General features: G+C 37.6%; 1 protein-coding gene across 4 annotated transcripts in view; it reads left to right on the forward strand.

Annotated features, from left to right (window-relative positions):
- IKZF3 (IKAROS family zinc finger 3) overlaps positions 1–25,541 on the forward strand; it is a 54,971-nt gene that overhangs the window by 16,255 nt on the left and 13,175 nt on the right. The window contains exons 2-6 of one of the 4 annotated variants that reach the window (XM_072414832.1): positions 10,542–10,595; positions 12,221–12,355; positions 19,029–19,274; positions 21,253–21,420; positions 23,972–24,082. In XM_072414832.1, coding sequence (XP_072270933.1) covers positions 10,542–10,595; positions 12,221–12,355; positions 19,029–19,274; positions 21,253–21,420; positions 23,972–24,082 — 714 coding nt within the window. The remainder of the gene's footprint in view (positions 1–10,541; positions 10,596–12,220; positions 12,356–19,028; positions 19,275–21,252; positions 21,421–23,971; positions 24,083–25,541) is intronic. The other 3 variants (XM_072414833.1, XM_072414834.1, XM_072414835.1) reach the window with 3 other exon arrangements.

Genomic DNA, 25,541 nt, shown 5'->3' on the forward strand with positions numbered 1-25,541 from the left:
GGCCCACTGAAAACACCGCCGCGGACCGGTAGTGGGCCGCGGCCCGGTGGTTGGGGACCGCTGCCTTAGAGATTACTGGTAGCAGTGGTAACTGCCCCGAGAGGCACACATTGCTCATTGTTCAAGGAACCCCTGACTACCTCTGGAGGACCCCTGGTTGGGAATTACTGCTTTATGGTATTCATTATTGCTTGCCTCCTTGGAAAAAGTTATGTTGGGGAGAAAGGAGGAGAGGACCAGCAAATTGAGTAATTAGACATGCCTGGAAATGGAGTGGGCTGTGATGGGCAAGAAGAAAGTAGACTGTGGTAGGAAGCTGACACTTCCGGAAGTAGCAAAAATAATTAAGACACATTGCAAGTCAAAAATAAATTCTTAAAAAAAGAAAGAAACACTGCAAATGAGCATTTAAAATGCTTAATTTTTCTTGCTTTTACCTGCAATTGTTTTAGTTGAAAAGATCTCTACTATGGTGATTGACTTTTGGCTTGTTTCAATGTCATCGGTTTGAAATCAGTTTTAGATGTTTCTGTGATCATTTAGAGGTATATTTGACCTGCAGTTGATCTCTTTGTGTATTTGACCTGCTTCAAGCATGAATAGGAATGCAAAACCCGTTTGGCATTGGCAAAAGTTCATCCACACTGGCCCTAAATTAAACCTGCTTGATTCCCAGTAGTTCTAAAGCTGGGCAGGTATTACACATTTTTGAACATCTAGCTAAGGATATAATGAAGATAAACAAGCCGATCAGAAACACACCATTGACATATTGATATCAACCACCACACTAGTAAGGGCATCTCTGTGCTCATCTATATTATAAGCATGGCTGCAGTTTAATATTCTCAGGACCTTAAAAAAGAATTGAGCCTTAATTAGGTCACAAAAGCTAACCCCCACCCCCTTCCCTTTTACATGCTTCTGTAATGAGGATAAAAAGAAGCCAATTGAAAGATATATTTTCATTTGCAAGTCATATTTAAATATACATTTATTAAATACAATGATCCAATGAGTTTAATTTGGAATTGTCATCGTTGGTGTCTCTGTTTATAAATGAGTCACCTATCCCGTCCCTATCACTGCTACGAGTCATTCGTTCCTAGTGGTGGAGAGCAAATCATTTTACTAATCAGCAAATTGCAAACATTTGATTCCCTTAAACATATGCATTGAAAAGTCTGTTTAAATTTTAGACAATTCACAATAGCCTAGATTTTTCTTTGATTCTTTTTTGATTATATGTATGTGTATGCAAATATTCACAAGAATGTGAATCCCAAATTCTTCAATTTAGATCTCTTCTTGGATGTTCCCACCCCTGGAGTCTTCTAATTTTAATATACATTTATTTAAATGTTTACAGTTTTACAAAATACTTATTATACAGGGTTAGATGAACTGTTCTGCACAGTAGTTTTGTGCACACAGGTGGCAGAGACACAACTTTTACCTTTAATTAAATTGCAAAAGGATAATATTAGTACATTTAATAATGTCATTAATATACCCACCTGCCTTAACTTATGTGTGTAAGAAATGTCTGAAGTTTTGTGCTGTTTAGTGCTGACATCTTTGTCTTACTTTAGATATTATTGTATAATTTGCCCATAAGAAAAGCCTATATGCTCCCGAAAGCAAGTTCTTTGTTCTGACTCAGACCGCTAGTTAAAATATTGTTTTTACTCCATTGATTCCTGTAATATCGTTTGCATGAGGCTTTCACAGGCCGCCCTCTTTCAGCAGATGGGACGAGAGACACGATAGTATCGCTCTCAGCAAATGGTGCCGAAAACAGTGAATCCACTCTGCGGAAAAAGAAACAATTCAGTCTCCAGTCTTGGGACCGATGCTGGCGTAGTGACAGTGGTTTTACACTGATAAGAAGAGTAGAAAATATTACCAGTCTTTATGAGTAAAAGTTACCTGTGAGTCATTTCTATGAAAGTAGATTATCAGCAGGTGGTGCTGGCTCATAAACCACATCTTCATACACATGTTACATAAATACAAGTCATTTCTTTATTTACAGAACAAGCATTGAGATTGATTTTTTAGTTCAGACATTTTTTCTCTTGTCACTGCAAAATTCTTTTTTTTCGGTTTCTTTTGAGTGCAAAAATATAGACATAATTACTATTGTAGAGATATATAGTACATAAGGAGGTAGGGGCAACCAATTAGACATTTGTTTCAAACTATGTATAGAACATCGGTGATAATGCAACAGTCTGTGGCGGGCAGAATTGGGTTGGGAACCCGTGGGCTTGATTGCCATTTGGCTTGTTTTTCAGAGATTCCAATGGTAAGACTTCCCAGCAGTAGCTTGTATCTCTTCACCCTCCCACCAGGCTATGATGAAAGTGTCACACATGGCTGAATTTCCCTGAAGCTCATTCTACATTTTAAAGACTCCAACAGGGGAGTGTAACCACATCGTTTCATTCTGTAATTACTGTGTTTGTTAAGAATCCAGGTGGGATATCATACTAATGACGTTTCTGACGCCAATAAGACTTTGATGGAATTACTCTTAAAGCTGACCTGCAATTACAAACAACATCCTCTTATTTATGACAGCCTCCCCATGCCGAAATGCAGTAATGTGCAAATTGAAGCCTGTGATGAAAAAAAAGATTTAATTTACTTACCTTACATAGATTTACATACTGTTGGGGTGATGTCTCTAGAGGTGAGGTCTTGAGAAATGCTGAGTACCCTAAATCTCAAGGGATGACACTGACACAGAAGGGTGATTTGGACTGCTCTGAATTCCCTTTGATCTTGCCATAAGAATGGTGACGCCAACTGTACCTAAGGTGCCACTCAATACCATACCTGTTGGATTCTTATTTAGACTGACTAATTCTTTGTTCCTGATTACCATCATCTTCGGAGCTGAACAACATTTTTACTAGCCTTGACACTAAACTTAGGAAAAGCAGCTGAATATGTGTATATATGGGACTAGTCGACTTACGTGCCAAAAATTTGTAATTCTTTTCTGCTGATATTACTATTCAGACATCCTCATTCGGGGTTATAGCCTTTTCTGTACTGTAGTTAAAGTTACGTCTAGGTCACCAGCCTCCCTACCTCTTACAAGGTCTAAGCTTTTGCTGGTAAAATGCAACACATATCATTACATCCCTTCTTAAAAAAGCCAAAAAGTATCTTCTATTCAACTTCATGAGTTTTTGTAAGCAAAAGGGCTGTTTCATCTCTTAAAGACACATTAGTATCCTGGGGATTGGCTGGTGGGACCACAAAGCTCAGCAAGGGACCAAACATCTGGCACACCCAGAAGTATGTCCGATGCAAAAGAATCAAGAATTTACGTAAGTAAATCAACACATTTATTAGAAAGAAAGTTGGTCAGCTCCATTTGTTTTTCATCAGAATCAGGCACGCACTGAGGAAGGTTGAGAAACAATTTACAGTCGTTACAGAAGTGGGCATAACACACGAACAGTTCCTTTTTCCTCTTCTCTGTGTTATGTTTTTCTATAGTTGTCAAAAAGTGGTAAATATTTTTTTTTGCAAAAGGCCATGTATAGGCCTGGTTTAGAGGAAATACAATGTTCAAACATCATAGTCATACTGGCTGGACTAGGTTTTATATATATCTTTCACACAAAATATTCATAAATATACATCATTCCCAGTTACATTGTGCCAACATGAAAAAAGTGTATTTATTTGTGATCTAAACTTTGTTGTACAAGTACACAGACCTAGATACTAAAAACAAACCAAACAAAATATTTATTAAATCACTACTAGTAATAAAAAGCTGACCTCTTGTCTACATGTATCTTTCATTGTCTTTTTGAGTTCTTCCAGTGCAGAATATAAAGTATGTATATAAAAAATACTTACTCAAGGCTTTTGCTGCATCATTGTTTCAGTTGCTTTTGGTTAGGTCCTGAATTAAATGATGTGGAGTTTGGAGGTTCTCCCATTTGCACGGGTTTCCTCTTGGTACTACGGTTTGCCCCCACAATCCAAAAACATGCAGTTAGGTTAATTGGCTTCCCCCCAAAAAAATGACCTTAGACTGTAATAAAGACATATGACTATGGTAGGGGTATTAGATTGTGAGCCCATTTGAGGGACAGCTAGTGACATGACAATTGACTTTGTACAGCGCTGTGTAGTATGTTGGCGCTATATAAATACTGTTAATAATAATCATGTAATAAATACCAATAATAATAATAATAATAATAATGTAAAAGAACAGGGATTATCAATCATTCAAATACACTCATTGAATTTATAAGTTGACTTTACCTAAAACGTTATTGGAGCATGTTGCTTAGACCCAGGGTAGGAAATCTACAGTCATCAGTATTGTAAACTACCAGCTCAGAAAGAGAAAGTTTCTGCAAATATACTGTGTTAACCTAATAATACACTGGAAAGATTGTGAGACTTCCTCAGCAAAAAGTGCCCCTAAAGTAACACCCACAAAACTATACCAGAGTCTCTGTCTGCTACTCAGATTATGGAAAGGTGGTTTCAGAATTACCTGGCGAAATTAACGTAATTTACATTGACATTTACACTGGGCCTCACATCAAAGTAACGTTAAGATGTTTTGAAAGCTCAAAAATATGCCATGACAGAAGAATTGTACAATATGTTACCCTATATAGATGAAGAGTATTTTATTAACGAGTGGAAAAGTGTCAACCCTAAGCTTGATGGCAGCCTGAGGTTCTGCAAAGAATCAAGGAATTTAAGTAAAATATCCAAATTTACTTATTCCATGCCCTAGTAGGCAAATGAATTAATAAAAAGGTAGAGTACCAGCCTTAAGCCGCATACACCCCTCCAATTTTAGTAGTTGGAAAGGATCTTTCACGATCCGTTCCAATGACTATGCACTGCACAATGCATGAACGAGTGCCGTACATACAGCACCATTCTGCTCTATGGAGAGGGGAGGGGGAGAATGACGGAGCGGCACCCCGCTGTGCGCTCTTCCCCTTCCCTTGCATTAGGATCGTTCATCATCCAAGGATCCGCCAGGACGGTCATTCGGATGATGTACGACGCCTGCTTCAGATTCTCGGGGGAGAACTATTGGAAGTGTTTACGTAGCTTTAATCTTACTGAAAGGTATATTTGGCAGTTTTCTTTAACAGCCAGTGCAAAGGAAAAGACAATGTAAGTAATACAAGATGGTTTGTCCTCCCTTTTGGCTTACATATGGCCCCAGCATTATGTCAAAAATGATGCACCACATTACCAAGCCCACAAAGCATATGCTTTGGCATATCTAGATTTTATCATTTTTAGTTTTGACTGGGTTTTCCAAATACATAATGCCCAGACAGTTCAAGATTCTATTGCTAATGCTGTGTTCACAGCTAATTCAAAAACATATGCAATTGACCTTATGCAATTGACCTTGAAGCTAAGAAGTTTGGTTACAGCATTGATTGGGGGATCATGAAATATCTAATGAGCAAGGTTTGGGCCCATTTCAGACTTGTGGTTGACCATAGTGTTTTACTATAGACGCAACCACACTTTCAGCCACTGCCATTCAACCAAATAGAAGTGGTTGGGCATCATTTTGTGCACGCGTTTGCTGGAGGTTGTGGTGGGGTTGTGGCGTGTTTCTTGGAAGTGACAGGGAAATGCATTGAAAAGTGTTAACCTGTTGTGCTCTTTGCCACTCCTGGCTGCATAGTAATAGTTACTAAGCATATAACAATGCAATTTTCAAATGCAAATATGAAAGGGGCAATTAAAAGTTGACTGCAGTCGGTATGTGCTATCACTATATGCATACCACAATGCAGTTAGGAGATGTAAAACCTGGTGCATTCAACACTCTGGTAGCCTGTGGCTTCTACCTACCTCTCCAGTATTCATGATTCCAGCTTTTTGAGGGTAGTGGCTCCTGTATTGTGACCCAGCTTTTCATTAACCCCCAAAAAACAGCTGGATGGTTACCAGCAAGTATCGGGTGGTATGCCTGGCTTAAAGGGGCTGAGAAGAACACAGGACTGTGATCTAAATGTTACATATGGAAGTGTCAGATGCTTGTGCTGACATTTTGCCATTCCTTTCTCCAAGCTTATGTCACAGACACAGCTGACGGTTCTTTATAGACTTTATTTGGCAATTGCAGAGCAGGTAAGTAATTACATTCTTGTACAGTTACAGGTTTAAACATCCAGTTTAGCGTCGCTTTTATTTAAAATTCTGGAGTCAAAGAACAAGTGTTATGCATAATGCTGTGCATGAAATTGGCAAATGGCACCTGCTGTAATTATTAAGCTTATTGGCTGCTTTGCTTCAATTTCTTATCAATGATGCCTAGGTTCATTTAGCTATTATGATAGTTTTTCTATGCCTCCTTGCCTTCTTTCAGTAGCATATCCCTTTAGTCATCGTAGATAATTTACATTTCATTACCGATGAACTAAAATAACGTAAATAAGGATTGATGCTTAATACTCATTTAAATCATTGGCCTAAAGACTGCTCATCTTCATAAGAAGTTGCATCAGCTTTGATGTGTGTTGGGTATGTCTTCCAGTGTTTTCTTTGGTTGTGAAAAATATCTGAAGACAATTCATAAGAAGCTGTAACTTAAAAGTTCAAAAATATGCTAATGTTTCACATCAGTGCATCCTTCCCAGTTAATTTGCAAGTTTATTTTTTTTTCATTTTTGTATTCTTATCTTCTGTTTTCCACCTCTATATCATAATATTATTGCACGTTTATTTGAGCATGAAAGCTTTATCTATTTCCAGATAGACTTGTGAGTATTTTTCAACTTTGTTTTCAGTAGTGGGATGTAGTTTCCAGTTTCTGTTGCAGAGATAGATTGATATTGATTGATATTGTAATATATGGCCGTATCAATATTTTTCATGTATACATGTGAAAGAGATCAACTTGAATTAAACTCGTTATTAAAGATATAAAGGGGCTACCATAGCTAACCTGCTACTTAAAATGCTAATTGGCTGCTTGTTATAGTAACGCAACTAACCTCAGTACTTTTTATGGGTTAGAGCAGATATGTAATAATTCAGAATGGGCTCCTTGAGAGAATAGTACTTTGCCCCCCACTCCTAAAGATTGCAAAATACATAGAAAAAGTCTCCATGTTTGCATTGTCAATACTGAACATTAGGTACCAGCTACATACAAGTCCATGACAAGGAGCATGAAAATGGGTATATTTCTCTGGCATACTGCTGGGCTTCCTGGACATCCACCTGGCTATAGGCACCTGTCTGGGGTTTTCTTGTGGATAATCTTGCACTAGCTCAAAAAGTAAAGAGAATGATTTACTAAAAAAATACATAATGTGACTGAAGAGAAATATAAAACAACACATGAGCTGCTCTCCATGTCACTTACTTTTTTCCTCTTTTTTCTTTTAATATTCTTTTAATAACTTCTTTGCACTGCAACAAAATGGATTGGATTTTTTTACTGCTTTATACCCCCTGGTTTGGGCTCTGTACAGAGAAAGGGCTGTCATCAGGTTGATATATTATATTCAAGTACTTGCACTGCTTGCATTTAAAATATACATTAAAGGGTGTATCAGCAAATGAAGAGCTGCATTAATTTGGGTCTTTTATATCTGCGTGCAGCTCTGTTTGTTGTAGAGTGGAATGTGAATTTTACCAGATAAAGCAGAACTTTAGGTAAAACTTTAAAAATAGTGATCAAACAGATCCTTTATTGAAGAAGGGACAGGTGATGTCTCTTCTCCAATAAAATAATCACCCTTTCTGATTGCAGTTTTTTTTTATTTTCAGTTGCCTGTCCCTGTTTTGTTATAAGCAGGTAAGAATCTTTTATTGCAAGGACATTCCATGTCCCTTTTTGCAATAAAACTCTGGATTTGCTTTAAAGGCCCATGACATTTGAGGTATGCCCTACACTCCCTCATCCAGATACACTACCATTACATATACAATGATCTCCATTACAATTGATATGTTCTTGGGGAAGGTTCACTGGTCTAGAAGTCTGGAAAGAATGGGATGGCCAGGGACAAAGTTGCTGAAAGTATCTATGGTCAAGAGGAAATATAAAGGGGGTGGTTTTGTGCTTCAGATTTATAATGAGGAGTATCCCATGGAAGACATCTGAGCATGTGATTAACTTAGAATTGATCTGATCAATTCTCTTATGCCAAACTACTTTGGTGTCCAGTGAGACAAATAAAACGTGTCTTATTCTTGAGGATATACCTTAACTTTGTAAGAAGTAAATGAACAAAACTTATTTACTGAAATTGGATTTTAATATTTTAAAAAATAAGTTTTATTAGTAATTATTTTACGAATGTCTGTACCGAATAAAGAGAACACAAGTCCTTATTTTGTAAATGAAATTTTATTTTAAGTAACATTGGGAGGAAGCTTGAGAGATGTATGTCATGTATATCTGTGTGTGTCTGGCAGGGATTGTGGTTCTCAGTTACTTTATAGCAGGAAACCTATTATAACAGGAAAAGCTTTGTGGGCCAATTCTAGAGAATAATCCCTGTTAAAAAGCTTGTGATAATATTGCTGATATTTCCTTTTTATTTGTGATAGCACCTATGGGTCTTTCATAGAGATGATTGCATAGTGTTAATGTAATTGTATTCGGGATAATTGATTATGGACTCCCTAAGGTGGAATTGACCGCCTTAAGATAACTAAAAATAAAAACATTAAATCTATTCTTTGTCTTTTTTAATACCATACTACCTTCTACATGTTGCTCCTCCAATACCATAAATTTCTCTTTTTGCTGTTATTGCTGTTTTGAGCAGATGAAGTCACCAAGTAGAGTTTTACTGCCCTCTCTGTTATCCCTCCCCATCATGCCAGGACATTTAGACCTCTACCCCCTGCCTGTTCTGCTTTTTGCCCCACACACCATAAAATGCATGTAAGGCAAACAGAGTTTATTCGTTGCTGTGTCTTCTGTTAACAAGGGATTTAAAGTAGAACAGAGCTCAAATGGGCAGAAATTACTCTGTTGAAGGGAATATCTAGAAGTAATATTTCTTACAACGCAGTACCCTAAAAATGTTCCTTTTTGTTTTCTAACATTCTTAATATGTAAGTTTTCCAAGACATACTTGTGTCTACAGCCTCATAGTTGTAAATCTGCACAAGACAGATACATTTAAAGCTACAAACACCCACCAGATGATTCTCACCCAAGATAAATGGTTGTACTTGTCTTCTCATATGTGTACAGCTGTCCCCAATTGTCATTTAGCAAGGATCACCATCAATGTTCTCCCCAGCCCCTTTTAGCCGGGCACACCACCCGGCACTTTTCAGTAACCACCTGGCTGTTTTTGGGTGGTTACAAAAGAGTTGAGTTACAATACAGGTGCTGCCACCTGGCTACAATTTCTTCCCACCCACCTTAAAAAAATTTCTGGGTTGAATACTAACTGTACTCCTGTGGAGGATAGCATAGCGGAGTTCTGCTCAATCGTCCTCACCTCTCCATAAAACAGAATGGTATCTTGTATGCAGTGCTGGTTCGTTCATCTTTCATTGGAAATGATCATGAAAGTCCTTTGGATGTCTGTATGAGGCACGACTCTCCTGAAATTTGGTGAATTTTACTACTGTACCTGTCACAGCTCTAATATACGGAAACAAATTCATGATTCTGCTAGGATGGCCATCTCAACACAGATACACAATGCAGAATCAGTCATGGCAAGTCCGTAATAGATCAACGTAAAAGATCAGCTTTGGATGATTAGTTGCAGAAGACCACTGGCAAGGCGGGTGGCTAGCACTTAGCCCACTGCCTGCCTTTTTATGTTGTCCGTTTTCAGACATGGGACAGCCAACTCTTTAGCAATTCGTAAGTTGTGCTTTTGTTTAGTGCTTGAAGAGGTAACATGCCCTTGCAGTAACCAACTTACCTTTTCTCCAGAGGTTGCTAGGGGTTCCTTGAGCAATGAGCAGTTTAAGGTTCTCAGGTCAGTTTATCTGATGCCAATGATCTTTTTGGCTATCTTTAAGGGTAGCATTCCTCCCAATGTCCAGCAATGTAAAAGGGGGTTATTCCAAATGACCCATCACCCATAATAAACTGTGTAGGAGTTCCACATTGACCTGAAAAGTTATTTAAAGAGTTGCCCCGTGTTAAAAGGTCGAGAAACACTGCTCTAGAGAGTAGCTGATTTTGCACTCAAGATTTGGTCATTATTTGATGCAAAGATTTCCATCAGTGTATACATGGAGTAAATTGTCTGTACCATTTGCTTCATGCATTAATTGGTGGCATGAGGAGGCTGTTTGTAACAAAATATTTTAGGAAACCAGATGTCCTGGTGTTGGATGTTGGATTTTAAAGTTAGGCTAGAATATGTCTTTAATTTACAAATGATGTGGAATTTGTGCTATTCTGTAACTACTGTCAGGGTTTTGCCTGCAGCTATATAAAAATATGCCTATATCATTATATTATAGTTAAATAGTGAGTGTCCTTTATGAATATTTATTGATTTTTTTTTCCTCTTTTTTGTTTTCAGATGTGGACACAAGTATGGACTCAGTAAACAGCCAGGACCAGCCTCAGCCTGCAGGTAAAACAATTCTATTGCTGTCTGAAAGTAAAATGACAAATTATTACAAATTATCTTGATCTTTACTTGGCACCCCCGGTCTGAAAAATCTTAGAAGTGGTTTATTGTGGGCAGTTGAGGTAACATAATAGAGGAAAGGATTCCTCACATTAATGTGCATAATAAGTTGTGGTGTTGATTGTGCAAAAAAAAAACTTCTGTATATTAGGTTATTAAAAAAAACTTTTACTATTTTTATTTGTTTGATATAAATATTGAGAAGTCATTCTTGTAAGATTTCTAGTTATATATGTAAAGCAAGATTTTCAAGTTTAGTTTAAAATACTGTAGGTAGTTAAATATGTTGGATGTTTGGTATGTCCCTGTCACTGCAGAGATGGTAAACACATCAAAAACATTTAAAGAAGAAAAGGAGAAATCCAATCTTTGCCAGCTGTCTTTTCAGACAGATTTAACCACTCCTGCAGCTCATAATTTTGTCTTTACCCTCTCTTGGTCCAAGTGACAAAAGTCACCAGGACATTTAAAAGAGTGACTAGAACATGTAAGTGAAAGAGAACGAGTGATGCACCTAAAATGTAGAAAGAATCCAAAAGGTCTTCTGTTTTTTTTCCCTTTACAAACAACCAGGTGAAATTTTTCTCATGAGTTTCAGGGGTGCAGAAAGTTCTCTTTTATAAGGGCCTATAAAGCTGTGAACAAAAAGTTAGTGATACAGCATCGAAATAGTACGAAGTTTGAAAGTTATTAACTAAGTAGGTTCCCACATCTTAGGATATTCAACACCCCAAAAGCCCAAGAGTCCTAAATTAAACTAAAAACTCTATACCTGGTCCTGGTTCCATTGCAGTGCAATGCCATCTTCTTGCTTCTTCTCTTCCTGGAGACGATCTTTGTCCATCTTGATTGGCCAAGCCTGGATGTCATCTGTGCAGGAGTTCATTTATTCCCAGCAGGGGAACCCAGGATTGCTGGGTATCCTGGTACCCAGAACAATCAGGCAAGCAGGAGGGTATAATTGGGGAGGTGACATAGCCTGTCCCCTTCTGAAATTATGTCCTGCCTAATCATGAATATTCAAAAGTGAAACTTTAGTTCTGCTTTAAGGCAGACAGCTTCAATTTAGACTTTTTAGACTGGTAATTTAGACTTGGATGCACCCAAAAATGGAGATACAGAATCAACCGGAGATGGGTAATCACTTTCTGTATTTCACACGCACAGATGCAATAACGAATACTTCTAATAAATGACTGGCCAACATATCTTTGGGATAAAGGCCTTGATAAAGGTCAAATGTACCCCCATCGAAACCTAATTAAACCTAATATAAATATTCTGCATTGCATTTGCAGATCTGCATCATCTATAAAATGTGGAGATCCCAGCCATTTGACATAATCATAGATAACATGCAAACTTCCCTATAGTCATACTAGGATCCCAGTCCTGCGTAGCATATGGGAAACATTTATACATCAGAAATGTATTTTTAATCATCATTGTTCAAGAATCATCGATATTTTAAGTTTTGGTAACTTTTTTGCTCCTAGCTAAATCTTGTATTTTTTCTCATTTTATACTTGGCTGTACTGCAGTTTATTTCCCTCCTTTTTTTTTTTTAGATCTGAGTGTTTGCTCTTCGAAAAGAGGCACTGAGACAGACATGCATGTTTCTGTATACCCAAAAAGTAAGGAGGAAGATGAGACACATTTACAAGGATTGGACCGGGAAGATCTTAATGGAGAAGATAACAGTGGTAACAGCATTTCTTTTTAACCTTTTTTTTTACTATGCACAAAACATTTGCTTTCTGTCCTATTGGTTCCTAAATCCAGTCCTATTGGTTTTAGACATCCATTTGTCTCTTATAGCTACAAGTAAATCGGGTTGAAGGTTGCCAGGGATGTTGTTTTAGATATACCTGAATACATAGTCCTATGTTGGACAACAACTTAAAAGCTCACTTATGCTAAAAATGCAGAAAAAAAAGCTAGCACTGGCTGTTGCTTTACTGGCTGCCACTGCTTTTGGCACGCATTATATGCTGCTGATTTTTTTTATTTTTCACTCACTTTCGCAAAGGTTAAATCACAAATCTCCAAGCGTGTAGTGTGAACTATCCTCAATAAACACAGCTTACAGCTAAACGGTAGGGATCACTTGCAGTTTGTGCAAACCTTAAGATGCCTTTATCAGCTATTCCAGTATGTTCCTGATTATTTTTCCAGCCTACAAATGCTAGTTTCATGTCTGTCATGTCTTAATTCTTAAGTAGCTAATAACTCAGAACAAGTAATTAGGTACGTACTTTGGTTTATATCTGACTTTCCTAATGTGGATGTTTCCTAATTCCTAATTCTTGTTCCTGGCCGGTTACTTGGAATTATTTGAAGCCAACTGATAGTGGTATAATTGACTGGCAACTAATTGATTTTCAGAAGAAAACATTCATACTTCTCTCATAGTCAGATTTAGTTTCAGTGAAAAAGTAGTGTCTAGACTATGCAAAAAAATTTACATTCAATAAAACTGGTTGTGCATTTAAAGTTTCCTTAACTTCTATATTGATAAATCAAAACCATTGTGGTGCAATAAAAAAAGTTGCAGTAGCAGAAGAGGTAGTCCCTGTCCACTTTTTCAACATGCATTTTATTTTAATTTATTAGGTTACTGCCATGCATGCGTTATTATAGCTCTTCAATGATTTAATTAAAAGTTCATATGTCTGGATAATAGCTGTGGGGCAAAATATTTTTAACATATAGTGCATACTTGTATTAGTGCACAGCCTGACCGTTCTGCCAAAGTTTGTACTTTCCCCAAAATTAGCATAGAACTATATTAGCCTGTCCTATTCTTGCAGCATCAGCTCTTCCTGCCACAAGCCACTCACAACTCCTCACCCTCATCTACTGCGGGTATGGTTCTCTTCTTTATTACGTTACCACCCACTCTCCACCACAGCAGACCCTGTATCTTGTTTGTCCTACATTGAAGGGTTCTTCTGACTCCTTTGCCTCTTAGCTTCTTACCACGAAACCACACAGACATGATCTCTGTCTGACAAATGTCAACTAATGGACATTTAATAAATGCATACCCATACTATATATTTTATGTTGCTACATTCTGTATGCAATATTCTTTCAATACCACTATTTTATGTCTTTTAATACTTTGTACTATGGATAGCAAACAATTCCTATCCATTGTGTCTATGGATTGTTAAATTTAGCTTTAAGCTTTTCTAACACAAACAAAATGCAGTGGATCCTGTGTAAAGTGACACTTGCAGATTCTCTAAGGAAAAAAAAAAGTTTTTGCTTTATTAAATTGGCAAAAGAAAGCCTAGTTTGTCCTCAAAAATCAATTTATGTATCAAAATGTAAAATTTTGTTTTACATTATTTGACAAGGCTATTGTCAAATCAACGTTACCATAGTGGATTTGTTAAAACTGCTCTGGTCTATAGGTGGTTTTGTTAAAGTGAACTTGTGCACAAATTATGCTCACTGAAGTATTTTCTCATTCTAGAAACAAGTGAAATTGGCTCTTAGTGCTTGCACATTGCACATCAGAAGGTGGCACTGGGAAGTACTGAACTGTTTATTTCCCTATTCATTCTTTACTGATCACCCTGTATAAATATATAAATAGTCCATATAGAGAGCTCTCTTGCGAATTATTCACTTTGAGATCAATACAAAGAACAAGGGGGCGCTCTTTGTTTCTGGAGGAAAAGAAGTTTTAATCTCCAGATAAGGAAGGGATTCTTTACTGTAATCTATAGTAGTTTTAGCAACTACTATAAATTGCTTTAAGAGAAAGCTGGATACTTTTCTAGAAGCACATAATATAACTGGGTATAAAAGCTTTAAAGTAAAGATAACAATGACTGTTGATCCAGGGAACATCTAATCGCTTCATGGAATCAGGAAGGGATTTTTTTTCCCCTGTTGAATCAAATTGTACCAGGGTTTTTTTGCCTTCCTCTGGGTCAACTATGTCCATAGGGTTTTATATCTGGGATATGTTTATTTCCCTAGTGGATGAACTTAATGGACTTATGTCTTCTTTCAACCGGACTTACTATGTAGCTGTGTATTGGGTTGTCACAAATGAAATACTGCTTGTAGCGTTTACCCAGGAAAGTGGCTCTGTAGCATGAAAAGCAGTTACTATGCCTTAACTTTACCTCTGGTCTGAACATAACCTTAATTTTTAACCATTAGAGGTAAATTTCATTTTCAAAGTTTCATTTTCCACAAATCTTGTGGAGAGCAGATATTGGCAGGTTGTCAGCTATCAAATGTAAAATAACCTGCCTATTGTAATAAGCTGTTAGGCTATGCTCACACTGGTTGTGGGGTTGCCTTGTGCTTCCTCCCACCATTGAGCCATGCCCTCTAATGAATCAGAGTAGAAATGAGTGGCTCAGTTCTTAAGAACCAGCGGTGCAGGTGTCTGGCAGTGTGCCAGATTAAAGCCATTGATTTATTATTTTCTAGAGGGTTTTTGATAAATGTCAGATTCACTACTTCACTACTAATAGACTTACCTGAGTATTTCTTGTGATCTTTGAAAAGCTAGCTTGTTCTTACACTGTTTGTTAGCAGTATGTAAATAGAATACTGTTTGCAGTCAAAGTACAGGGACACTTTAATATTGTAGCTTCATGCCCTATTCATCCTAATTTTCCAGATATGTTATTCATATCTCCATTTTTAGAGAGAAGATAAGATGTATTTTTCTCAAATGGGCTCACAATCTAATATTTCTAACACAGTCCAAGGTCAATGCATGTTTTTTGGATGTGGGAGGAAACCCACATGAACACAGGGAGATCATGCAAACTTAATGCAGAGAGTGTCCTTTCCCAGATTTCAACCGGGGCCCTAATGGGGCAAAGGTTGGAGTGCTAACCTCTAAACCACTGGGCTGTCCCGATTCTCCCAGTAACAAGATGAAAATCACCTGTCAGCTCTTCCTCTTCTTTGTTTCTTAACCCCCCTAGCAGTATTTCTGAGTGTGACTTGAGGTGGATTTTACTTGTAAAAAGCGGTAATCCTGAGTCACACTCAGGATCGCTAAAAAAAAAACAAAACAAAAAAACACTTACCTTGTTCCTTTGGAGTCCTGCTTGTCCGCCCAGGTCCTTGGACGGCTTCCTCCTTCTCTGATCTTCTCCTGGGGATTGCACTGACATTCTCCGGGGTTTCCGGGTGACGTTGGTGCATGCATCAGTTTGTGTGGGAGGTGCGGCAGGAAATTCAATAAATTTTTATTGGATTCAAAACAAAATAACTGTATTGAGTCCAATACAAAGAATTATTTATATATATATATATATAAATATACCATGCTACTGTGCTACTGTACAGTTATGTTACAGGTTTCACTACTTTTATGCACCCTTTTTTATTAGATTTTTGTGTTTTTTTAATTAAAGTTTATTATTAAATTTATTAAATATTGGACATATTTCGGTGAGTTATGCCTAAGAATTATAGGCTTACAATGTAAAATAAATTTCTATGCAAAACAATGTAACACCATTTGCAAGAAAACACGGACAGAATTAGAATGCTAGGGGGTTAAGATTGATGTTGATCTGATTGTGTGCTCAGCCAAAATGTATTTTAATTTTGTATAGCTCAAGAGGTAAATTCTTTAGGTTTTTTTGGCTGCACACCACTGATCCAACTTTATGAATAACATATCTGGAATGTTGGGTGACAGTGATCACCAGGACAGATAAAAGTGGTATATCTTCCAAGAGGAGATACAGACAGCGATAACAATTTTACAGAGGGTTGGTCCCTAACCTAAATCACTGACTCAGCTATTTTTCATGTAGTAAATAAAGTTGCTTTAGTTAATATTGATTAATAACAGTAACAGCATGGTAATGTGGAAAACATCTTCCCCTCGTACCTTGGAATATGCTCATAATGAGGAAGTGTGCCTTATGAAAACCTTAAAAGCCCATATATAAGAAAGGTAGGACAAACACCAAAAGACCTGGTCCTACTAGAAGTCATGTGTTGCTGCACTTCTTTATAATATGCTGGGATCAGAAGGTGATAGTTTGTCACCAACACCTGTATTTACCTTGTAACTTTTATGTTTTTTTTGTATTCTTTGGTTTTTATGCATTTCTCTTCTTATGAAAATAATAATAAAACAGTAACAATAGTATTTAGGAACTGGCTTATATATCAGAAGCCACAGTGGTTCAAGTCATAGTATGTTACCATCATCATAATCCAGGTAGGTCACTTCTGAGATATTAGTGTACTTGACCACTACTACGCAGTGTGCATCTCATATTGACGTGTTTCTGGGGCAACTTTTTGTACTTCATAAGAACAGTCTGTATTAAAGTCTTCCTACTGCCTATTTTTTTAAATGAGATGTTTTCTTTTTATTACAGTAATTAAATTATTGTGCCTTATTATGTGAAATCAAGCAAACCTGTAATAGATTTCTTCAATGTCATTTGCTATTTGCTACTAAATGCTTTGAATCCATGTGTCCTTGAACTCCATATCTCCTAGCTGGACCTTGATGTGTCCTTGAACTCTATATCTCCTAGCTGGACCTTGATGTGTCCTTGAACTCTTTATCCTATAGCTGAAACCCCTTTTCATTTTCCCCATAGCAGCACAGGCCGTTTATGGGAGTTATCACCAGTTGCCCTATAGACCTTCTTTACTTGATGATAGAATCTTTATTTGTAGGTTCTCTTTTTACTAGACTAGACCAGAGGCAGGAGACATTTGTTCCACAGACAGCCTTGTGTGTGTGGAAGTGTTATCACAGCGGCTATATATGCACAGTTTGACTCACAGACTGCAGCCTAAGTTCAGGATGTGGTAATTGCCTTGGTGTGGCAGCTATGAGTTCTCAGCAGGCTGCAAGTATAATTCTATCATGTCCAAGGAGCGGCTGCCGCTTTAGGCACTAGAATTTTGTGGGTTTTTTTCTAGTTAAGGTGCTTTGGTTGGATTTACATAGTCATGGTTTACATATTTACTGCGTTTTTACCGAAAGCAAACCCTTGTATAAGGTGTTTGGTGTGAACACCAAACCAATGTGTATTTTTGGGATGAGACTTTTTACACATCTTACAGGAAGGACACAATTTAAATAGAGTCAAAAGAATTATTGTACTTTATTTTATAGCCATTGTAGTAAGAAAAAAAGGTAGCAATCCTAGGTGAATAGACTTTATTTTTTTTATATCAATTAAATGTGTTCCCTTTTGTTTTTGCTGAGTATGTTGTTTGAAAACAATGATAAATACCAGAGTTCTGTGGTCTAGAACTACGGGAAAACAAAGACAACATGCAAAGCTTAGTTCATAATAGAGAAGAAGGATGCATTTCCACTGCACACTTATTTTAAGTAATTTTTGCAGAATTCACTTTATATTAAAATTTATTCTTTGTCCATTCAGGGCAGATTAGCAGATTCCCTATAGTGAAAACCTGCACTGACTTGGATACTTCTTTTGCTCTATTGCGACTCTGTTCAAGTACTGGAAGTTAGAGCAAAGTCTATGCAAGCCTCAAATAATTAGTAGTTCACAAAGACTCACTATAACTCCTCATTTGAAACTTTTGGTTTGGACAAAGAGACTTGCTTTAATGGTGACCCCACTAGAAGGTCATTCTTCTGCTTTTTACTTTACTAAAATTGGTTAAGTATGGTGACATGTGCCCCCCCCCCAACACATACACACCTAAAGCCTTGTACGGACAATCTATGGGCATCATTAAATAGTAACTGGAAATGATCTTTCATTTCACTGTTTCCAGTGACAGATGAACAAACCATCACCTTATGTTATTCTATTCAATGGAGAGGGCAGGGGAGGACATGTGAGCAGCAGCCTGCATGGCAGTGAATAGGAGCGAACAGCGTTCATTCCAGACAAGGTTGTTCATTAATCCACCATGGCAGACATGAATTCACATCAAGTGCATTAATTATATCAAACTTCATGTTTGATTAAATAAGGAATCTGTCCCTAATCTGTAACCTAACCCAAAAAGTTAACATTAATGTTTGTCTTAACCTTTAGTAAAACCCTAAACCATAACACAAGCCTAACCTACTATGGAAACCTAACCTAACGTTATGTGCTTTTCAACACAGAAACCTCACAAATAATATACACTGTTTTACTTACCTTTGTACCTCTGTCTGTCACTCTTGCCTCTTCCTATTATTTTCTCTCTATCTAAACTCCCTCACCTTTTGTATTTAGATTCCATATACTACTTTTTTTATTCTCCCATGTATCCAACCTTCATTTACTTTTTGTCTTCTCATTCTTATATTCCTTCATACTTTCCTCCTAATTAATACATTTCAAAACAAAATTAGAATTGCTTATTGATTCTGTCTCTGTTTTCTATTTTTAGTGGACCTAGTAAAAGTGAAAAATGAATCCATGGAATTATCACAAGCAACTCTTGAGCACCCAGAAGGCAATGACTTACCTTACGGATATGGCACAGACTGTGCACCCTATAAAAGCATCCAGTTAGAAAGGCATAGCTCGGCATATGACCTGAGCAGACCCGGTCTAGGAAAACTGTACTGTGACATCTGTGGACTGGCCTGCAATAGCCTCAATGTCTTACTGGTGCATAAGAGAAGTCATACAGGTATGGATCTTTTCATGATTATCTGACGTTTTTGTGTGTTCTGCACACCAAATTCATGTTTTTCCTAATATAACTAGTCAGCTTTAAGTGATTAGGCTTTGATTAAAAAAAAAACCTCTACAACACTAAATTATGTATTTAGAATGATTTGTAATATTTTGACCACTTTTCCATGCACAATTACTTTAATGACAAATTCTTTGTGGGTTTCCTTCCGTGAACTGCCTGTTTCATGTCCACTTCAGCATTTCAGTGGGATTCAAATCAAGACTTTGACTAGGCCAGTTCATAATTCTCCTTTTCTTTTTTCTGAATGAGTCATTGGTGGATCTGCTAGTGTGCTTTAACTATTATTGCAATACAAAATCTATTTCAGGTTCAATTTTAGCTTTCAGGCAGATAGACTTGTGACTTCCCCAGCACACTGATAATATGCAAAAACTGAGCAGTTGCTCAGATTTGCTCAGCTTGGTTCCAGGTTTGTTTGAGATAATTCTACGTTCTTAATAGTCCATAGTCCATATAGTGGGATACAAAGTTGTCCCTTCTCTATCTCTCTTTCTTTGCACCTGCTGGTTTGACTGTAAAGGGGCAGCAGGAGACTGATAAAGTCATCTCTCTTCAATCTCCTATCAGCTTATTCCTTGTCAGCACATTTATGTGCAGAACACCTAATTGGTGCCAGCCTACCTCTCCCTTTCCAGGATGCTGCTGTGTAAGAAATTACAAAAGCCTGATACCAAGTCACAGTTATGACTTATTCATGAATACAGAGCTGCATTGATTTGTGTCTTTGATATCTGTCAGGGAACTTGGCTTTAAATTTACAAAACTAAAATTTCCTCCTAAAACTTTTGATAGCCAGAAAACCATGTTCTTTGCTTCCTTCTGTACATGTATCAGTTTGTAGGAAGGGTTTGATTACCCAGATCTTGGGGATAATGTTCAACCATCAACCATAACTACAGCCATGCGTGTCCAATAATGAAGCCATTATGGGGCACTGAGGTGCTTTTTTTTAACAGGAGGGGGTGGGCAGTTAAGCTTAGGTCTCAGATGTGGGGTTTCGATTGAAAGTCAAACTCTTAGTAACTAAACATTAAGGTTTCCATTGATGACCTCCTTTCAAAAAAGTTGTCTAACAGTTGTATGAGCTTTGAATTCAATACAGGTAAGCTATACGGGTTAGCAAGGGCAACCTCCTTAATATTTTCACATCAGTTTGTAAACAAAAAACCTAGACCTCACAAGAGCTAATAATATAGTTTTATATAAAGTGAATATTCTGATCATTGTAATAAAACATATTGGAAGGGTTCATTGCTTAACTATTCTGTCTGGACTCATCATACATTATACATTGGATAAGTAATGCAGTATTCTTCCAAAAAAAAATCAAGCTTGGTGGGAAGAAGCTGGAGGCAGGTGACAGGCCCTTTATTTTGACCCTACTTTTCAGTAACCACCCAAAAACAACCAGGTGGTTACTGATAATTGCTGAGGGTTTGCCTAGCTAAAAGAGGCCGGGGTGGGGACACACCACATTAGTATAGTAATTGTTGATGTGTGTTTTTATTCACCACCTCAAAAACTAATAAAACAAATTGATAATAAAGCTATTGAAAAGAAAAAGTAGAGAAAAAGAAGGATAAAAAGGAAAGACATTTTAGTCCAATAAGTGTTCCAGTACAGTTGTTAAATTGTGGTGACATCCAACTTGGGACAGTGAAAGAAGGGACCATTCTTAAAGCAAGGTCATCTTTTTAGGACAGCAGTTTTCTCAGTACTTCGGAAATAGGTAGGTTTTAAAACCATGTAAGGTGACTTTGGGCCTACCCATGGACCCTCTGCGAAAAATAATCTAAACTTGACTGCATTAAATAGGAATTAAGGTAAGGTAAATTGAGTTACAATACTTCCTAAATGGCTGTAGTGGTTCACAATATTTTTGCATTCTGAATGGAGTTTGCCGTTTCAGGGGAACGTCCTTTCCAGTGCAACCAGTGTGGAGCATCATTTACCCAGAAAGGGAATTTACTCCGACACGGCAAGCTGCATACTGGAGAGAAACCTTTCAAATGCCATTTGTGCAGCTACGCCTGCCAAAGGAGAGATGCCTTGACCGGGCACCTCCGCACACACTCTGGTGAGCATACTTTCAACTTTCCTCACACTCACTACATTTGAAGATCAGCTCCTTCCAAACATTCTGGTTGGTTAAATCACCTGCCAACTTTCTATTACTCATATGAATATTTGTGTAGCAGGATTTCCTTGCTTTACCATTCTAATCCATCATGAAGCCATACCAAAGACATTACTCTCTTTATTGGCCTATTCTATTCTCCTTTGGGCCATTATTTGGTTTTGTAAATGACTGACATGGATGCGAGGCTTGAAAATTCTGGGAGGATTTCATAACGCTGTAGTGGGGTATGGGATCAGCATATGACTGAGCAACCAAGAAACCAGTTACGATTGAAATACTTCTTTGGTGGATTTTGCCATTGAGACTGTTCAGTTAGTGGTCACTGGTGTGCATAAAAGACCTTTGTTAGCTTGTGGCATGATGGAGGTAAATCATTTTATGGAAGTCTGTGTTTAAGGAAACTATGTAGACCATCATTGCTGACCTTCTGAAAACGCTAGTGTTATGTATGTATCTGGTTCAAGAATTTTGGGTGATTGACTTGGATTAAATGTGCATGTGGGTTTGGGAGATGTCAAAACTCCTGCATAGTTGCTCTTGGATAGTAGCTTAGAAAGGTACAAAGAACATAAACCTGCCAGGGGACAAGCTATTTGCTAAGGGTTGAATACTTTATAAGCTGTCAGCTCACATAACTTTTATGTGGGTAGAGTTCTTGTACTGTCACAATAATTGACTAAAGTTGTGTAAAGATGTTAGATATTTATACATATAGCATGAAGTCTGTATGCTCTCTCCATGTAAGCATTGCTTTCCCCCAGGTATTGGAGGATAGGAAACATGCAAGCAAGCAAGCATCCAAAAATATTTTTCTTACATTGTAGGCCCTTTAGCTCAGGCTTAGCTTATGGAAATCATAAAATAGTGGGGCTTCAGCAGCACAGGACTCAGTTGTGCTGAGCATACAAAACATCAAGAAAACCTGTGCACCAGAATGAAAAACCACAGAAACCAAAAACACACACTCCATGCAGATAGAGTTCCTGGGGAGTAGGACCCACAAACAAGGAAGATCTGTAGCCACTGAGCCAGTATGCTGCTCCAGTTTTTTTGTAACCACACTACTGTGAGCACTACATTTAGGTCAGGGATTCCCTCCTGGTGGTTAAGAGCCACATGTAACTTGATTCATTTGTCAAATACTTTTACTGGGTTCTGAGTACCAGTCTACTTCTCTGTATGTGTCTTATATAATTTTTTATAATTAGAGACAAGTATAGTTTGAATATTTGGATCAATGTTATTAAGATTATATAAAAAATTCAGTGTTTACAGTTTTTGGTATTTACTGGCAGCTTGAATTACACAATGGCTCCATATGTAATTAGGTTTCAGTTTATGTTCTCAAATTACCTATGTAACCCCAACTAATATGTAAGGACTCAAATTTGAGAACTCATCCTGTGTGCTGATATTGTTGCCCTAAATTAAACTTGTGATGAGAGAAAAAGGAAGCTCTCTTGGCTGTAAATTCAAGTCTTTTGGCTGTTAATCTCACCAACGTCCATGTTTCTAAACCAGTCTTCCTCAGAAATCCTCTCTTCCCTTCCACCTTCTACACATCTTTTTGCCTAGTTGTTTTTAAATTAAAAACCTTTAAATAGCCTCTAGGAGTCATTGATGGAGTCTAAGGCTGTGTATACATACTCAAATGTTGTCGTTGGAAGTGATCTTTTATGATCGTTTCCAGCAACAAAAGACTGAAGAAAGATGAATGAAAGACCCCACTGGGCTCTCCTCTTTTCACGTCTTTTGTGGTCATTTAACAATTGTTGTTCATTGATCCCTCATGACATATGCATGAATGGCATCAGACAACCTCTTGCCTGCCCGTTCGTATCGGGCAAAAATCATTGGTTATACTGGTTATACTTATAGTGTACATAGCCTAAGAGACTTTGGTGGAATTAGATATGCAGTATAGTTATCTTCTTGATGTTTTCTCCCTATTTCTGTCCTCTAAAGCAGTGGTACCCAACCATTTGCACGTCGCGGACCACTAGGTGCAGGGAGCAAGAAACTTCCCTCCAGAGTGACATCATGATGCCAGAACCCACCCAGAGACACAACCCTGCCATGTCTCCGGGAGACGTGGTCCGTGGTCCGTGGCTCAGGCCAGTGCCCCCCCCCAAACTGGGGCCTTCTCCTGACCCCACTGGTGGGTGCACCAACCAGAGCCACTGCCCACCTGTAAGACGATCGCAGACCGGGGATTGAGGACCCCTTCTCTAAAGCCCCCATAATTGCCTAAATTATTGTGGCCAAAAGGTCAATGTGACAGGATCTACTATCTTCTGAAGAAACGGCACTGGTAAAGTCTTTTGTGTTTCTAGCATCACACATTTTTCAAGGAGCAAGTTTTGATTATTGTTTAGTTTTACCTTAGATGGGTAATGCCACTTTATGTACTTGGGTGTGACTAATTAACGAAGAATGGTTTAAGTATCTCTAATACAGAAAGATTCAGCTGTTATTTTATTGCCCGTAGTGGAGAAACCATACAAATGTGAATTCTGTGGACGTAGCTACAAACAGCGCAGCTCTCTGGAGGAACACAAGGAGCGGTGTCGGGTTTATCTTCAAAATATTAATGAGCCTGGTGGGTTTAATGCTTACCTCACTAACATGGCAGCTCTGGTCCCTGAAAAGATGCCTCTTCAGGGAAGCTTTATACCTAATATCTTGCTTACAATAACCTTTACTTAGCCTATTATACTTTCTTATTTTGCATAACTTTATTTCAGTGTCCAGACACAGTGAATGTACAAGTATTAGTAATGCTGGACTGGGAAATTTTTAACAGATCACTAAAATATAACAAGGTTTTGTTGGCTTAAATTGTACTCCCAACTGTTCTAAGCACCGATTAACTATTTTGCATTACACTATAAAAGAAAAATTATTATTTTTAATAATGTGAAAACTTTTACAGCAGAAACCATAAACATGATTCGACTGTAAACCATAGTAGGTTGAAAGGGGTAGAGTTAAGCTTATTTTTTTACAGGAAAAGCTTATATTTGCATTTTTATTAATCTGCTATTCTGCTGGGGTTTTGCGATGGAAAGAGTTTAGGGCAGCTTTCAGAGGAAAAGTTGACATTTCATTAATCTCTTGTTTTTTAACAGGCTCATTTGTAAGATAAGAGCTGTTGTAGGAGATATTACAGTTTTTAAAATATTTATTATATTAGTTTTGGTTTTATGGCACCTCAGATGAAAGCAAAACAGTTTTCACACTTCATCAAATTACAGCCAGTGTTATTCACAGATTATATGGTAGATAGGACATTTCTGCAGGTACAGCATGTCTTGAAAACAGTACAGTTTGGCATACTTTATGTAATATTGCTAGAAGACTTGACTCAGCCTCTGATAACCATCTTGCATGCTCAACTCTTGTCTTGTGCTTTGCTAACTTCCTCCCCATTTTGTTCCACTCTCCTTCCTCCACTGACCACAAATGTGAAGGGACAGGAAACAATGCCTGCCATTAGACAGCGAGGATACTCGAATACTCACCCTCTATTGAGAGAGAAGACAAAACCTCAAACCAATTCAGTGGAAATACTGACAAAATGCACAATATATTCAGAGAAGGAAGCTTGCAGGTGTCCTGTGCATTATGATCTCGGTGGTGGCTATTGTAGCCTCTTGATGACGTCAAAGCTGGAAGCAGCGACCACCAGACATTTTTTGAGGTTTTTTTTTCATTCAGCACCTACAATATATGTTTATTTTTTCAAACAGTGTGTACATGCAACTATTTCTAATTTTATACAATGGGCATATTCCAAATTCTACAATAGAACAATTTAGATAACCACAGCGATGTACACAGTGCAGTAGACCATAGTGTCCAGTTAGATGTCATTTTACGGCAAATCCTCATTGCTTATTATGAGTTACAAGATTCTGCTCATGACTGACTTGTTGAACAAGCCCAGTTTTAATATATTTATGAAGGATTAGCTAATTCAGTCTATTTTTTATTAGAGTTTGAAGAGTGGCTTTTGTCTGCGCCAGATGGGTTTTGCATTCTCAATACAAATATAAGAA

The sequence above is a fragment of the Pyxicephalus adspersus genome, chromosome 6, assembly GCF_032062135.1.
Source record: "Pyxicephalus adspersus chromosome 6, UCB_Pads_2.0, whole genome shotgun sequence".
Lineage (NCBI taxonomy): Eukaryota > Metazoa > Chordata > Amphibia > Anura > Pyxicephalidae > Pyxicephalus > Pyxicephalus adspersus.